Here is a 16,054-nt window from a genome sequence, read left to right as displayed (position 1 = left end):
TCTTTTCTTAAATTTTATCTCAGAAAACAAGAATTCATCCCTCCCTCCTCTGAATAAATTATTCCTACATTTTAGCCCACACTGAGGAAAGAGTTGTTTATTAAAGTTCTTTTTCCTTTTGGTATGTGTCATACAGGGGTTGAAAACATCAAAATCAATGAAATAAATCTCATCTCAGATGGAATAACCTAGGACATGTAGAAGTTAAATAATTAATAGCATGTGAGAAAGGACATGCCATCTGTCTTTCAAAACTTTGGCTAGTGCAATAGGAGAATGTGAGAAGGGAGAAATACTCAAATAAGCTTCCAAATTCTGCCCTCCTCCCACCTCCAATCTATATTCAATACGTCTTACCAAAATAACGTAACTAAAAGATATGATACCTGGAAAACAAATCTTGTGACCATACATTATATTATGATATACAGAACTTAACTAATTCGTTAATTTTTCTTTTTCATGATTATTCCATAGACAAGGCATCATGTTTCTTGTAACTCATCTTTGTACCCTTAGAAGAATGTAGGCCAGGTCTTGAAAACAATGGATCCTCAATAATTATTTATAAATTTGAAACAATCGATCAATGTGTTTACTGATTAGTTAGAATTTATGTCCAAGTTACATGTTTCCATAATGGGAAATTTGCTGCAATTATTTTATGTCTTCATATAAAATGTTTGAACCAGTGATGATCTCATTTGGTAATTTATGGGAAATATACTCAAGGAAGTGTATGAAATGAGATACAAATCCAACTCACCCTAGCTTAAAAAGTTAACCATACTGTAATTGCCTGATGAGATATTTTTTTAAATTATAGAAAAAGACCAGTTGTTAAAAATATAACCAGCCAACCAGCAAACCCCACTGAGTCTAGTTGTGGCCTCCATTTGAATATCTAAATGGTTACAAAGGCTGCAATGATTATAAAGGCTTCGATTCATTGTTTTGAATTGAACATCACATTGGCAAGATCAGAAAAGCTGTGAGCTGAGAAGGAAATTGTTATTCTAGGGATGGAACCTCCACTACCGAGTATTATTCTGTTGGCAGCTGGGACTTCAGGGGATTCTCACTATGAAAACCAGCGGTCCTTTAATCATACATTACAAGAGCATTTGTGATGCTTTGCAGGCAGCCTTTCTTCCATGATTTTCCTGCTGCTCTCCTTCCTGAGCACAATAAGTTCAAGATGGCTAATGCTGTTTTCTAGTTATGCCAAGAACCTCCTAAATGCCACTGGGCTTTCATCATGAAAACGGATGGCAAAACATCAAATGGGAATATCTCCTTCTAAATGGGGACTCCCACGATCATGTTATTTTTGGGAGAGCAGCTCTCCGGCTCCATGGATATTACTTGAACGGAGTAACCACGTTCTTCTGCAGCTCTTGCTCGATCCAGATCCACCAGGCACATGCACTGTTTTCCTGAAATACAGAAAAATGGTATCATGAGACACCCTACATCAAACAGTGCAATTTCAGTTTGTCTAAGGGACTCTACACAGTGATAAAATCCACAAGTACATGGGGAATGCTATTTGTTCCCAAGCCCCATTTGGTCTCTTTCAACTTCATTCTTGATCGGTATGGATGCAAGACAATCACATATGACATTTCACAGATTTGTGTCTGCTAATGGTTTACAGAATGTTCACTTTTTAATATGTATTCATAAATAAATCTAAATATAGACTACAGATCCTATTTCCCACTTTGGTTAAAAGTACACTTAAAGACTTGGTCTCTGCATTCCCTATGAAAATATATTACCTGTAATATTAAGGAAAACTAACATCTATCTTTAATAACATTTGAAGTATCATGCTAACAATGAGACATCTGAAAGACATACTACATTTGAACCTGGAATTTTTAGGACAAGGAAAATGAGAAATGGAAAATATTTGCGAAAATTCTTAGTGTGCTGGTTATTTCAGGTTGAGTGTAATATAATCAATTTTCAGAACTCCTGCATCCCTGTAAAATAGTGGTATTCAATTTTCTGTGTAATCTTTGGAAAACAAAAAAGAAAACCTGCCTGGCAGGCAAAGCAGCTAATTTGTGTTCCTTTGGCCAATGCTAATTTCTATGTTAAAGGTAGGTCTGGAAATAAAAATGATTTGAAGTTGAATATATTCAAAGCTATGGTTTACTTTTATTCTTTCAATTCCTCTAAATTCAATATATGAACTTCATCCTCCAACAGGTTACTGACTATGCAGAACTTCATTCCATTTTCCCTCCTAATTATAATAATGACTGAACATTATTTTTTAAATAATTTACTTGAATGTCTGCAGAAACTGCTAGACTTACACAGCTTCAGAAGTGAAGCCAGATAACTGAAACAGAGAAGTTCTATGGAAGACAGAAGAACCCTGTCTATGGAAGACAGAAAAACAGTGGAGGGTGAAATGTGTAGGTAAGAATTGGCAACAAGACACTCAGGTTTAAAATATTTATTTTGTACTTTTTCCTTAAAAGCCCCTATGCCAAAAAGGATGAGCTATGTTAGAAATGAAATGATATAAAGAGAGATGTCTTGAATTCCATTCAGGTGAAATCACCCTCTGTTCATCAACATCCGTGTGGCTGACGTTTCTCTTAAAATACTGTTTGTCCTTTAAGACATCTGTAAAGGTTCCCCCCACGCCCATCTACTCTTAAGTTTAAAAATGAAACATTCTCTGTCAGAATAGATGCCCTGCATTCCTTCAGTACCCACCCTGGACTTACACTGCAGTTCATTTATCCTTGGCTTGGATCCCAGTCCAGTTAATTTTTCCTTTTCTATTACGTAGAAGAATCTCATGTTTTCACATGTTGAAGTATCTTTACAACTGAAATTCAGTTGTTGGTAGTCTACCTTTTGGGGCCTGGGAAGCCTCCTAAAATGTTCATAGAACAAAAGTATGCCCCGTGCAAAGTACAGAGGCTGAAGTTTGATGGAGTCTATGACTTTGAACCTGACTTTCCCTCCCCTCATGCCAGTGATTATGCCAGATGCTACTCCTCCTGTTCAACTCCAGCAACTTCCCTTCCAGCGCTCCCTGAACATTCAAATGTACACTCGATGAACTCAAAGTGTTGGGAATAGGGAGCGGAGGAGGAGAAAAAGAGTGGGAAACGGACAGAGGTTGCATGCAGGAAAGAGGAAGAGCTTTTTCCATATGTTTATGCTCCAGAGTGTGAGAAAGAGAAGGAAATCACTTCTTCCTTCATCCTCAGGTCTCAAATGCCTCTCTCACTGTGTGTATCTTGCTATGCTGACTTTGACTTTAGAGTTTAAAGATAACTACTTCTCATACAATACAGTTCCTGGATGTAAGCTAATTACCACATCTGGTGCTCAAGGAAATAGCCATCTGTTTTCCAATATACTATGATGGCCTTCAATGTGGGGCTTTATTTTTGACTCCATTCAATCATCTCAAGCCCTAATTTTGGAATCCAGCCTTCCAGTGATGTGACTCCATAACTGGGGGGCACTGCAAAAGTGGATAGGAGCTTCATGTCTGGAATCAAATAATTTGGGTTCATAGTGTGGCTCCATCATCTACTGGGTAAAGGATCCTGGACAGGCTTTTGTCCTAGTTCCTTCATCTGTAAAGTCTAAATAAAAGTACATATCCCATAAGTATTTTCATTAGAATTTACTGAGATGATGGGTAAGGGCATTTAGCTCAATGCTTAAATGTGCACTGTTAGTCGCTGTTGTCCATCTAAATGCGATTTCTTTTTCTAAAGCAAAGTCTTGGATAAGACTTTAAATTCATTATTTAAACTTGAAATGTTATTGTAGGTCTTCCAATTCCAAGGTAATGCTTACTATTACAGATGTCAAATAAACTGGTGTATGATTAATAATACACAAGTATACATTTACCAAGAAAGAAAACGTTATCATCCTTGCTTACATATTTTTTAATGCATTAATTTTGGCATGCGTAGTTGATTTTCCCATCTTTATTATTTTCCTGTGTGGCTTTTGACAGATCCTTCAGTTTGTTCATAACAGTAAGAACATAATTCTACACAATGTACAAATATTGAAAATGAATTTAAAAGTATTAATGTTAACAAAAATGGGATAAAATACTCTTACAGTTACAAAGCTCTTTTCAATATGGATTGCCTTTTCTGGGAAAAACAAACTTTAGTTCCTTGTTGATAAATGGACCAGTTTTCCCCATATAGAGCCAGTCCATTCATTCCTAGGCATATTGTATATAATCTACTTACCAGCTGCTCTGTGAAAACACATACCTATGAGCCTTCGCTGGGCTGGAAGCTGGACAGCTGTCTGATCTGCAAATCTGCACAGAATCATGTGTTCCTAAAAGATAAAGCAATAGGATGTGAGTCTATTTTATTTTTCTGCCTCAAAATTGTGAAAATTATAAAAACCACTCATTTTTAATTGAATAAAGTACTGCATACATGATACTTCTAAAAGAAACACATTTTCAGAAAATGGCAGTCAGTAACTTTTTCCCTTCAAGCAGACTGTTCCTCAGATGCAGTTCTTAGGAACAGGTGCAAGGAAAATCCTCAGGGCCGTTTCACTAGTTGCTCTTAGCTCAAATATAGTTACAATTTGTGATTATCATGTGTTAAACTAAAAGACCTAAGATTCACTTGTATTTTTCCTGTAATAAAATTGAATCTCAGGAACGTGGGGCTAGGGTTAGGGTTAGGGTTGGGGTTCGGGTTAGTGGCTCCAAGAAGACAGTCTCAGTGGTTTTTCTTCCTACTAACATACTGTAGAAGATCATCACTGTCTGTGGTTTCTGTAGTTCTCTGGGATACCCAGCAAAGTGCTGGCTACTCCTACGCTTTTCTAGATTCTTCCTTTGTCCCTTTGGAGGAGAGGAGGCTGGCTCACTCTGTCTCCTCTCACTCCCAAAGGCTTCTGGGGCTGTATCGATTTCGGGTTTCAGGCCAACCATAACAATGACTTGAGAGAGTGGGAGAAAGGGTTGTTCTGCTTAATTTTAGGAAAGACTGCCTTAATGCAAAAAAGAACAAGGCTGTATAGCGACAGAGAGCTGATGAGTCTGTAAGGCACTATGAAATCTGCAAGCAGCCACAGGTGAGTGATCAGGCGGAGTGGCGATGACTTCAATGTCCCATGACAACTGTTCATTCAGAACAGCTGCAGTTTCCAAGGGTGTAAGTGATCTCACCTGTCAACTTAGCAAACGGTTGAACTCTGATCCCTCTTTGTTCCCTTAGTCTTTTGTACATTCAATCGAGGCCTCCATTTTTTAATAAGGTAATTGAAGTGACTGTGTGATGTTAGGTCTTTTTGAGGGGTTACCTCTGTCTCAAATTTTATGCATTATTAAAAAAAAAACACTGTAATGCTCACTATAAAATTTCGTGGCCAATGGGTAGGACACTAATAAAATGGTTCAAGTGAATAACTTTTATTAAGCAGCCATGAACTGGCATCAACAAAGGGACACAAGAAGGATTTAGAATGATGTAATTTGAAGAAAAGGCAAGAAAAAGCATGCCCTTTGTCTTGATGGCATTTGAAAATTAAAAGTCATTTAATGGTGAGGCAATCATCTCAGATGGGGTTTGTTTCTCTTGTCCTTATAAGCATCACCAGATTTTACTGGAATTATTTGTGTATGTGTTCTCCCCAATAGAAGTTAAACTTTGAAAGGGGACAGCACATAGTAGGAAGTCAGTAAAGGTTTGCTGGTGAACTGAACTGTGGAGAAAAACGCGGCCAGAGTGACTCTCAATATATATGGGCACTACCTGCACTTAATTCTGGCTGGCAGGCCACCCATCACGGTTAAGTCAAGAAATACTGAGGTACCATCTTGCCACAGTATCCAAGAAGCTGAGACTTCTCTCCAGAGCTTTTATACCAGACCCTCAAAAGGGCTGGTGGCCAAGCAGCTTTTGGGGGTGTGGGAGAAAGGGGAGACAAAGATGAACTAGGTACTATTGAGTTTTCTGTTCTCTGGAAGAGACTGGGTGCCCTGTCTCTATTATTTAGAAATTTTGTATTCTTTTCTAGCCAGCGAGACTGTGGCACCTTGTGTCTCCACTGCCCTAGGTTTTTCCACACATCCTCTCAGTTTGCTTTTAGCTGTCATCCCTCAAAGATGGATTAAAAACGGGGACCTAATTTGTGTTTATTTTTCAACTCATTGTCTATTTTACTGGCAGGCTGGCAGGGCCTTGTAAGAGAAAGGTGAGGTGTTTTGAGTCTTATGAAAATAAAGTTCCTGGGGTCCTAATGTGTCCCTCAAAACCCTATAGTTCCCTAAGACATACAAACTTTAAATCCAATAGGGAAAGACCAGAAAAGTCTGGTTCTGGATGAAAGCATGAACACTCAAGTTCCTCTCCCCTCCATAGGTATCTGTGTATGCTCAGATGTGGGGGTGGGAGGGGAAAGGAGAGGGTGGGAGACAGAGGTGAAGGAGATAAACGTGCCAAGGTGGTACAAGTAGTCCCTCACTCCTTCACTGTTGGATGGAGAAGGAAAAATCTTGAAAGATGCGTGCTGGCACACAAAATGAGACCATATATTTTTATACATGTGCAAGAAGTGAACTAAGAATCTAAGTAATTTATCAAGTTCTAATAGGATTATTTATGTGTTTCTGGCAAATTTCATCCCCATTTCTTGTATTGCATCATGCCATGTTATGGACCAATTAGTTAGCCAGTGATATTTAGAAAGCTGGAAAACTGTTTTGCTCAGAGTGGTGACTCAAAACTATGTAATGTTCTGACTACTGTTGAGAGACAATTCTCCATGGGTCTCTTGTGTTTCTTCATGCCTTCTTCGTGCCCTTGGTTCCAGACCAGGGGGTGGCAAATGGTGGCCCACAGGCCAGATCCAGCCTATGACCTCTTCTGGTATGGCTTTCAACTTACAAATGGTCTTTACAATTTTAAAGGATTGTAAACCACCAACAACAAAAGCAACAATGACCAGGACAAAGTATAATTGGTGGGAGATTATTAAGTGGCTGACAAAACCCAAAATATTTATAACCATCTGACCTTTTACAGAAAAATTTGCCTGTGTTCTAGATCCTCTTCTCAAAGATGTTTATATAGGGAGCAGCTTTGCAAACTACATACTGTCTCCCTCTGGAGCAAAGGGTTTAAAGATTAAATCTTAAGACATCTGGCTTTCTAAGCTCAGCTTTCCTCTCCTGTAATGCAACTCACTGTGTGTGAGGGTGTCACTGGGCCCTTTTTGTGCTGCCCAGTGGGAACTGGGTCTCAGGAGGCCAGTGCAAAAATGATGATAGTCTGGCTGCTACTCTGTGTTTCTGACTCAGAAGTCTCCTATCTGCCAGCATCCATGAAACTGTGGCAGGCTAACATGTTAGCTTGCAGGGTAAACTCTCAGACCCTTCACAAATCTTGCCACCTATTTGGACATTAATCTTGATTTGCAAAACAAAAAAAAGCCACCCCAAAAGAAAGCAACCCCCCCACCCCGACACCGTATTAGATGTTAATGAGTAATTCTAAGGTAACTATAGGTTACATATCCCATTAGAAATTTGAGAGAGCAAAAACATAAAGAAGGAATAAAAAGTATATTAGAAAGACATCTAGAAATTTTTGAGGTTACCTTGTACGATAAAGTTTTCTTGAATTGTTCACTGAAATAGAAAGGAAAAAAGAGTCATTATTTTAAATAGTAGGGAAACCAAAGATTAGGAATAGAACCATCTATATTTCTACATAGAAGAAAATATAAACAAAAATGCATATTTTATCTGAGGAGTACATAATGCTATCCTAAACTAAAAACTATACCAGTTTGAAATGTCTTTAAGAAAAGCCAAAGGCATGCTATCAGTATGTTATTAATTTTAAAGAACTTTTCAAAGATTGTTTGTTTAGACTATTAGAGACACACAACCATTTTGCTTTTCTCTTTCCCACATGGGTGCACACAGATCCAGGTGTTTTCTTTTTTTTTTTTAATGTTTATTTTGAGAGAGAAACAGAGCACACGTGCACAAGTGAGCATGTGTGCCCACTCACACAAGCTGGGGAGGGGCAGAGAGAGAGGGAGAGGGAGACAGAGGGCCTGAAGCAGGCAGCACAGAGAGCTGGATGTGGGGCTTGAACTCACAAACCATGAGATCACGACCTGAGGTGAAGTCAGATGCTTAACTGACTGAGCCATCTAGGCGCCCCAGATCCAGGTGCTTTAAAACGTAGGGTTTACTGCTATTCAGGGGTGCTGAAGCCAACAGATGAGGGGATGATTGCCATGGGAAAGAGAGTTTTTTCCTCACAGTTCCCCAGAGGAGAAGGTATCCCACACAGGGCCACATGGGAAAGTACCAGGCTGGTTAGAAGGCAGAGGGAGTGGGATAAAATGTGGGCAGGAGCCTTTATTAGGGAATTCCACAGGAAGGGATGGCAAGGCAGGATGGGCAAGCTTAGGACTGGCTAGCTTGAATAAGGTCAGTGGCTTTGGAGATCAGGGCTGTCCCTACTTGTCTGGTACCTGACCTTGGGGTGATTAGGGGAGGGGGATAATGGCCGAGGAGTAGTTTTCCAATGACAAAAGGAGAAAGTATCAATAAATTTACAGAGATATGAAAACGTTGACAGACACTAAAGTAAGATTTTAAAATCAATTAAGTGAAACCGCAGGCTGAATAACTCAAACTAGCATTCTTAAGAACCTTTATAGTGCTAGACTTACAGATTTCTTGATGGGTTGTAAAACAAACATTTTATCTGTATAGGTTCAGAATAAAGAGACATTTCAGCTATTGCATAAACCTGAAGTTATATTTTATTATTTGCTTTTCCAAAATTCTTTGGTTTTCTCTCAACTAGTAGCAAATTGTGGTAAACAACAAAATAATGAAATACAGAAAAAAATTCAAAAAGTAAAAGAAAGCTATTATAAGTATAAATTCTGATGGAAATTTTCCAATATTTCTTGAAAGTAATCATGCAAATGATCAAGAAGGCTTTTTTTTTTGATACATTATGGGATAGAATTTTCAAAACTAACGTATTTAATCTATTCTATCTTAAAAATGATCAGGGGCACCTGGGTGACTCAGTCAGTGAAGTGTCTGACTTCAGCTCAGGTCATGATCTCATGGATTATGAGTTGGAGCCCCTCATCTGGCTCTCTGTTGTCAGCACAGAGCCCACTTCGGATCCTCTGTCTCCCTCACTTTCTGCCCCTCCCCTGCTTGCTCTCTAGCTCTCTCTCAAAATAAGTAAAGACATTAGCTTAAAAAAATAAAATAGGGGGGATGGGTTAAATGGACACTAAGGAGGGCACTTATTGAGATGAGCACTGGGTGTCAGAGGTAAGAAATGAATCACTGGGTTCTACTCCTGAAGCTCAGAGTATACTGTATGTTATCTAACTTGGATTTAAATATAAATAAATAAATAAATAAATAAACAAACAAACAAATAAATAAATAAATACTATTGCTGCTACTGTAACTGGCAACAGCTCACATTTTATTGAATGCTTACTCTATGCTGCTTCTAAGTGCTTTACACATAGATCATTCAATTCTTACATAAACTGTGAGGACGTTGCTGTTATGACCTCCATTTTGTAGATAGAAAACGTAAGCAAAAAGAGTTGAAGAAAAATTGCCTGAGGTGAAACAACGTGTAAAGGTCTGAGGAGCCGATTTTTGCACCCAGGCAGAAGATTTCCAGGTCCTACGCACTCAACCACTACACCTACTGCCTCTCGCAGGTGACGAGAAGTGCCGAAGCCATCAGACTCCTAGTCAGTTCACTCTTAGATAGACTTGCTTCTAAATGCGTTCTCTGGAGCCGGATCCAGAGAAAAGTCAAGGAGAAGCCATAGAGGAGATCGTCTTTTCCCTATATAATTTATAAATAATACCTGCCTTTGGGGAAAGACAAAATGAGCTCAAAACTGAAATTTCACTGCAGCTTCGTATCGAATGAGTTTTGTATGTTACTTTATTCCCCACGTTGGTGCCTTAGGTAGAACACTAAAATTCACCTTTTTGGAAAATTAAACTTTGAGGTGTTCTGAATGAAACCGTAACAGCAAGGGCATGTGACAAAGGCAGCCCGCGTTTTGATGCAGTGCTCAATCACCATGTCTGTTGCCACTCCACAAGCATGCAATGCCACCTGGAAAACAAAACCAGACACAGGGACTAAGTTCTTTCTTAACCAACAGGGCTATATTGTGCCTTTTTTTTTTAAACTTTGTTTAAGAAAATTCTTTAACGGGGGCGCCTGGGTGGCGCAGTCGGTTAAGCGTCCGACTTCAGCCAGGTCACGATCTCGCGGTCCGTGAGTTCGAGCCCCGCGTCAGGCTCTGGGCTGATGGCTCGGAGCCTGGAGCCTGTTTCAGATTCTGTGTCTCCCTCTCTCTCTGCCCCTCCCCCGTTCATGCTCTGTCTCTCTCTGTCCCAAAAATAAAAAAAAAGAAAAAAAAAAGAAAAAAAAAAAGAAAATTCTTTAACGTTTTTACTTATTTATCTTTTTGAGAGAGAGAGAGACAGAGCATAAGCAGGAGAGGGGCAAGAGAGACACACAATATAAAGCAGGCTCCAGGCTCTGAGCTGTCCGCACAGATTCTGTGGCAGGGCTCGAACTCTCAGACTGAGAAATCGTCAGAGGCTTAACCCACTGAGCCACCCAGGACCCACCCACCCCCGCCTTTTTTTTTTTTTTTTTTTTTTTTAACTTTTTGTGAGGACTGATCCTCTGAGAGTTTCAAGTTACCAGAATCTTATTCCATAATATTTTAAATAGTTATCATTTGGACATACCAAAGGACTAGTTAATATCCATATTAATTAAGAAAACTAAGCAAGGTTACAAATGGAATATTGCAAATGAAGTACAAGATTCATTCAATGGAAAATCTGCCATTATGTTAACTATGGAAAATTTAATATGTATGCATGTCTAAACCCAATGCTTTTGCTGATTAGGAACTTAGTTTGGTTGTAGCACTGTGGCAAGAACACTAGATTGAAATCTGAATTTCTAGTCTCAAACTGTAGTTGTCTGGGAAATCCTGGGCCATTTAAAATATAACTTCTTTGGGCTTCAGTATAAATAAGCTATGTTAACAATATTGACATATAACAATGCTGTCGCAAAAATTAAATAAAAATGTATTTGAAACACTCAAATGCTGCATGAATATAATCTAACAATGTTGTGTGAAAACTGATCAAATTATTTTTAGTAGTGCCTTTTCATATTCATATAACAGTTCTTAACATTGATGAATGCATAAAACTACTTTAAATGGGTTTATTTTAAAAGAAAGGAATAAAATTATGAATTAAAGTCTGATTAGGGCTTCAATAATTCATTTTAAAAACTTCAAAAATGATTTTGAAATGTTTTCAAAACAAACTCCTTAAATATATCTATATTGTATCACAATCTAAAATAGACATTTGTGAAATTAAGCTAAATAAAGCAAAATAGGACTTTATGAAAGAAAATCTGATATGGGGATCTTAAAAAATAAAGCATTTTGTCAGAAAAATTCTCAGATATCCATCTCACTCTGGACAGAACCAAACTGTATTGGATTATAATTATATTTTCTAAAGACAGATCTCTCAACTTCAGGGTAGGTAGGGGCTTTCAAGATGAAGAGGAGATTTTCTGGAAATTGTATCATAAGCCAGATTCCTCTCTTGAACTGGAAAACCAAAAGCAATGTTGTATTGAGAAGAGAAAAGCCAGATCTCTGTTCTCACTCCTTCTCTGGAATCTCCCCTCCCTCCAGGCTTACATTAGTTTAGAAGTCAGAAATCCCTGTGGTTGTTGTCAATCCACCTTTCCTGTTTCACTCTGAAAGTAGAGCCTGGGAAGGCTGCTGTCCAGTGAAGGCAGCAATTACAGAGGTATTGGAAGTAAAGAACCTTGATTTCTCATCTACCCCTTTCATTTACTCAGTTTTGCAGAGTAAAAATAAGACCGGCTCTTATTTTCATGAGTAGCCAGAGAAAACCTCACCATAAAAATTATAGACCTATTTTCCCCTGAAGGGAAAGAAAAGAGAAACAACACTCCCTGAATGCCCTTTATGTGGGGGCACTAGGCTGGGTGATGGCACGCAGATCCTTCTATGCTCACGACAACCCTCAAAGATTTTATTATTTCCGTTTCTGAAGTAAGGAAACCAAGGCTCAGAGAAATTAAGAACATGCCCACAACAAAGCAGGTCCTGAGGGGCAGGATCCTGACCCCAGAGATTGAACTCATGCATTAATTACATCAGGCTGCTTCCTGACAAAACCCTCTTAAGTCTCTTAAGAAAAGTTTAGACAATTTGCTTTTATGAATCTCTCTTTATTTAGGTTCACATTTTCTTTGCTACACACAAATGAATGAATTGCTTTCCCCCATTTAAACAAAGCAACTAAACCTACAAACTATTGGGGTGCCTGGGTGGCTCAGTTGGTTAAGCATCTGACCTCAGCTCAGGTCATGATCTCATGGTTTGTGAGTTCAAGCCCTGCATTGGGCTCCATGCTGACCGCTCAGAGCCTGGAGTCTGCTTTAGATTCTGTGTCTCCTCTCTCTGCCCCTCCCCTGCTCACGCTTTGTCTCTCTCTTTCAAAATAAATAAACATTAAAAAAAAATCTAAGAACTATTTACATAATAGATTTTAGTCCTAAAAGGTTTTATGGCTTCATATGTTCCTAATTTCCATTGTTATCAAATGCAGGTCAGAAATAACAGGCAAATAATAAAGAGAGATATAGATCAATGTAACAATTTGAACATGAATATTTGTATAAAATACATTTAGCATAAAACAAAGGTGGCACTTCAGATTACTGGGGAAAAGATGGACTTTTTATTTACTTAATTTATTTTACGTTTTATTTTTGAGTAATCTCTACACCCAATGTGGGGCTAGAATTTAGAACCCTCAGGTCAAGAGTCACATGTTCCACTGACTGAGCCAGCCTGACACCCCAAAGATGGACTTTTTAATAAGTGATAGTGGGTTAACCCTACAGCCATATGAAAAATAAAATTAGATCCTTTCCTCTCACCATACCTAGTACATTTCAAATGGACTGGAGATTTAAAATGCAAGACAACAATAACCATGAGTGAATTCCTCTATAACCTAGAGGAGTGGGAAATTTTACCTTTGACAAGGTAAAAATGAAAAAAAAAATTAAATGGCACAAAAAAAAAAAAACCCACACCAAAAACCACATATAAAAAGACAAATGAGAAAATGAGAAAAAAAATGGCAACTTATAGCATAAACAAAGGGTTACTATCCCTAATACGTAGGAAGCTTCTGAAAATAAAGCACAATAATCTGATAGTAAAATGGACAAGAGATTTGGGCAATTCAGAAATATGCAAATATATCTTAAACCAAAGCTATTCAATATTGCTCAAAATAAGAGAAATAAGTATTTAAAATACAGTAAGATAACACTTATCACCTATTAGAGTAGCAAAAATTCTAAAATTTGATGACAGTCTATGGGCCAGGGTATATAGGAAAACACTGTCATACAATGATGGTGGGAACACAAAAATGTCAAAATCCCTTGGAGGAGGAATTTAGCAATATCCAGCAAAATTACGTGTGTAATTTGTGATCTCGCTTCTAAAAATCCGTTCAAGGGATACACTGGCCAAAACATAAAAAGACTTATTCATTGAGGCAATATTGGAAATAACAACAAAATGGAAACAAGCCAATTTTCCATTGACAGAGGACTGGTAGCTTACTCTGCAGCTCTAAAAAGGAATGAAAAATATTTCTCTACATGGCCATGGTAGATATTATTAGATGAAAAATAATGTCAAAAAATTCTTGAACTATTTTCAGTAATCATCATTGGTGGTTGTATTTTTGTCTTAGAACTCAAACGTGTATATTGTGAGATAAAACAAATAAGACATCTGCTGATGTCATTACGAAACAACAGAAAGCTTTTTAAATTTTTTTTTAACGTTTATTTATTTTTGAGACAGAGAGAGACAGAGCATGAACAGGGAAGGGGCAGAGAGAGAGGGAGACACAGAATCTGAAACAGGCTCCAGGCTCTGAGCTGTCAGCACAGAGCCTGATGCAGGGCTTGAACTCACGAGCTGTGAGATCATGACCTGAGCCGAAGTCGGACGCTCAACTGACTGAGCCACCCAGGCGCCCCAACAAAAAGCTTTTTTAAGTCTAGGAGAAAGAAGAAAAAGATAGGAGATAGATAAGTGAGGCTAAGTTAAAATCCCATAGTCCTGAATTTAAGTTGGACGTGTCAGTATGAAACCACAATGATTTTTTTTTTTTTTTTAATTGCCTAGCTCAGACCACAGTAAAGCCTGGAAACAAAGACCAAACCAATAGCAATGATTATCCCCAGTACCTAAATTGTGGTACTCTAAATACCATGTTCCTTTAAAGGAATGTAAAGCTTCGTGGAGAAATAGTTGCTGCTGGATAGGAGGTAGGAAATGCACAAGATGAGCTGGGATGTCTTGTTATACTGAAAGCACAGACACTATCAAATTCTATTGAAGTCCTATCAAAAGGACTCAGGAGCCAACCTCAAGGGGCTCCCACCGAACAAATATGGGAATATTTGAGCATCAGTGAGAATGATAACTGCAATGGATTGAAGTATTTCAAACATGAAATTGATGAGTTAATAATCATATTGAAACAAAAACAAAAACAAAAACCTGGTCACTTTTGGTAGATAACCAACTCACTTTGAAAACCAGAAAATACAGGGGAAGAATCTAGTTTTACCCAGCCTTCCCTATAACCAAACAGTTAATCAAGTAAATGAAGATGGAGTGATAAAATCAGAAGAATGTCACCATTTTGAAATCCTTGCTAAAATAATAGGGCTAGGGGTTGATGATCTCGAACGCTGCTAACACCGTCCAAGAGAAAAACCAGACAAATGTCTACAGATAGAACACACTACCACCTATGCTGTAGTCTTACCCCAAAGTAAACTTGATCTGATTATGTCTTCACAATCTAAATCTAATTTCTAGGCAATACAGGGATAATATGTGAAACAACACCAGGGGGATATGATCAGCAAAATACAAATTGTGGGAAATTCTACAGGAGAAACGACATCACTATACAAACTTTAAGGGCAAAGAAGAGATGGGATGGAATAGTAGGTGGAATTAGCCTCCAAAGATGTCCACATGCTAATACCTGCAACCTGTCAACATGGCAAAAAGGAGTGTTTGCAGATGTAATTAAGATTAAGAACCTTAAATGCCAAGATTTTTCTGGATTTACATGGGTGGGCTCAATAGAATCACATAAGGCCTTAAAAGTGGAGAACTTTCTCAGGTGGGAAGAGAGCTGAGACACGAGGAAAAGTTAAAGAGATCTGAAGCATGAGAATGACTTGAACCACAATTGCTTGTTTTCACAGCTAGCTCTAGAACCTAAGAATGAATCCTGGCGGAGCCAGCAAGGGAGCAGGAACCTTAATCCCTCGACAGCATGGAACTAAATTCTACAAACAACCTGAATAATCTGCCTTAGAGCCTTCAGATAAGAGCCAAACCAAGCTAACAGCTGACTTTGACCTAATGACACCTGGACTGGAGAAACCAGTTGAACCCAACTGGATTTCTGACCTATAGAACTCTAAGATAATAAATCTGTGTTATTTTATGTTAAGCTTATTTATTTTGAGAGAGAGAGAGAGAGAGCACACGTACAAGCAGGGGAAGGGCAGAGAAAGAGGGAGAGAGAGAATCCCAAGCTGGTTCTATGCTGTCAGTGCAGAAGACACAGAGCTCGAACTCACGAACTGTGAGATTATGACTTGAACGGAAATCAAGAGTTGGATGCTTAAATGACTGAGCCACTCAGGTGCCCCAAATTTGTGTTATTTTAACCTGCCATATTTGTGGTAAATTTTTACAAGAAAAATGGAAAATGAATGCAGATAAAAACCTACAAATTTTAAGCCTTAAGATTCACATTAACCATTTCAATTTTTGCATCTTATTTCAATCCTTATTAAAAGAAATACAC

At 38.3% G+C, this 16,054-nt stretch overlaps 1 protein-coding gene across 2 annotated transcripts in view; it reads right to left on the bottom strand.

Annotated features, from left to right (window-relative positions):
* Positions 1 to 1,075: 1,075 nt before the first annotated feature.
* Positions 1,076 to 16,054, bottom strand: part of GSTCD (glutathione S-transferase C-terminal domain containing) — a 129,564-nt gene continuing 114,585 nt past the window's right edge. For both annotated transcript variants that reach the window (XM_049630957.1, XM_049630958.1), the window contains exons 9-12: positions 10,030 to 10,163; positions 7,630 to 7,660; positions 4,278 to 4,347; positions 1,076 to 1,436 (exon numbers count right to left, since the gene is read on the bottom strand). In XM_049630957.1, the coding sequence (XP_049486914.1) occupies positions 1,300 to 1,436; positions 4,278 to 4,347; positions 7,630 to 7,660; positions 10,030 to 10,163 (372 nt within the window). In that variant the 3' untranslated portion in view covers positions 1,076 to 1,299. The remainder of the gene's footprint in view (positions 1,437 to 4,277; positions 4,348 to 7,629; positions 7,661 to 10,029; positions 10,164 to 16,054) is intronic.

This window comes from Panthera uncia, chromosome B1 (genome assembly GCF_023721935.1).
Source record: "Panthera uncia isolate 11264 chromosome B1, Puncia_PCG_1.0, whole genome shotgun sequence".
NCBI lineage: Eukaryota > Metazoa > Chordata > Mammalia > Carnivora > Felidae > Panthera > Panthera uncia.
This window is presented reverse-complemented; position numbering and strand designations above follow the sequence as displayed.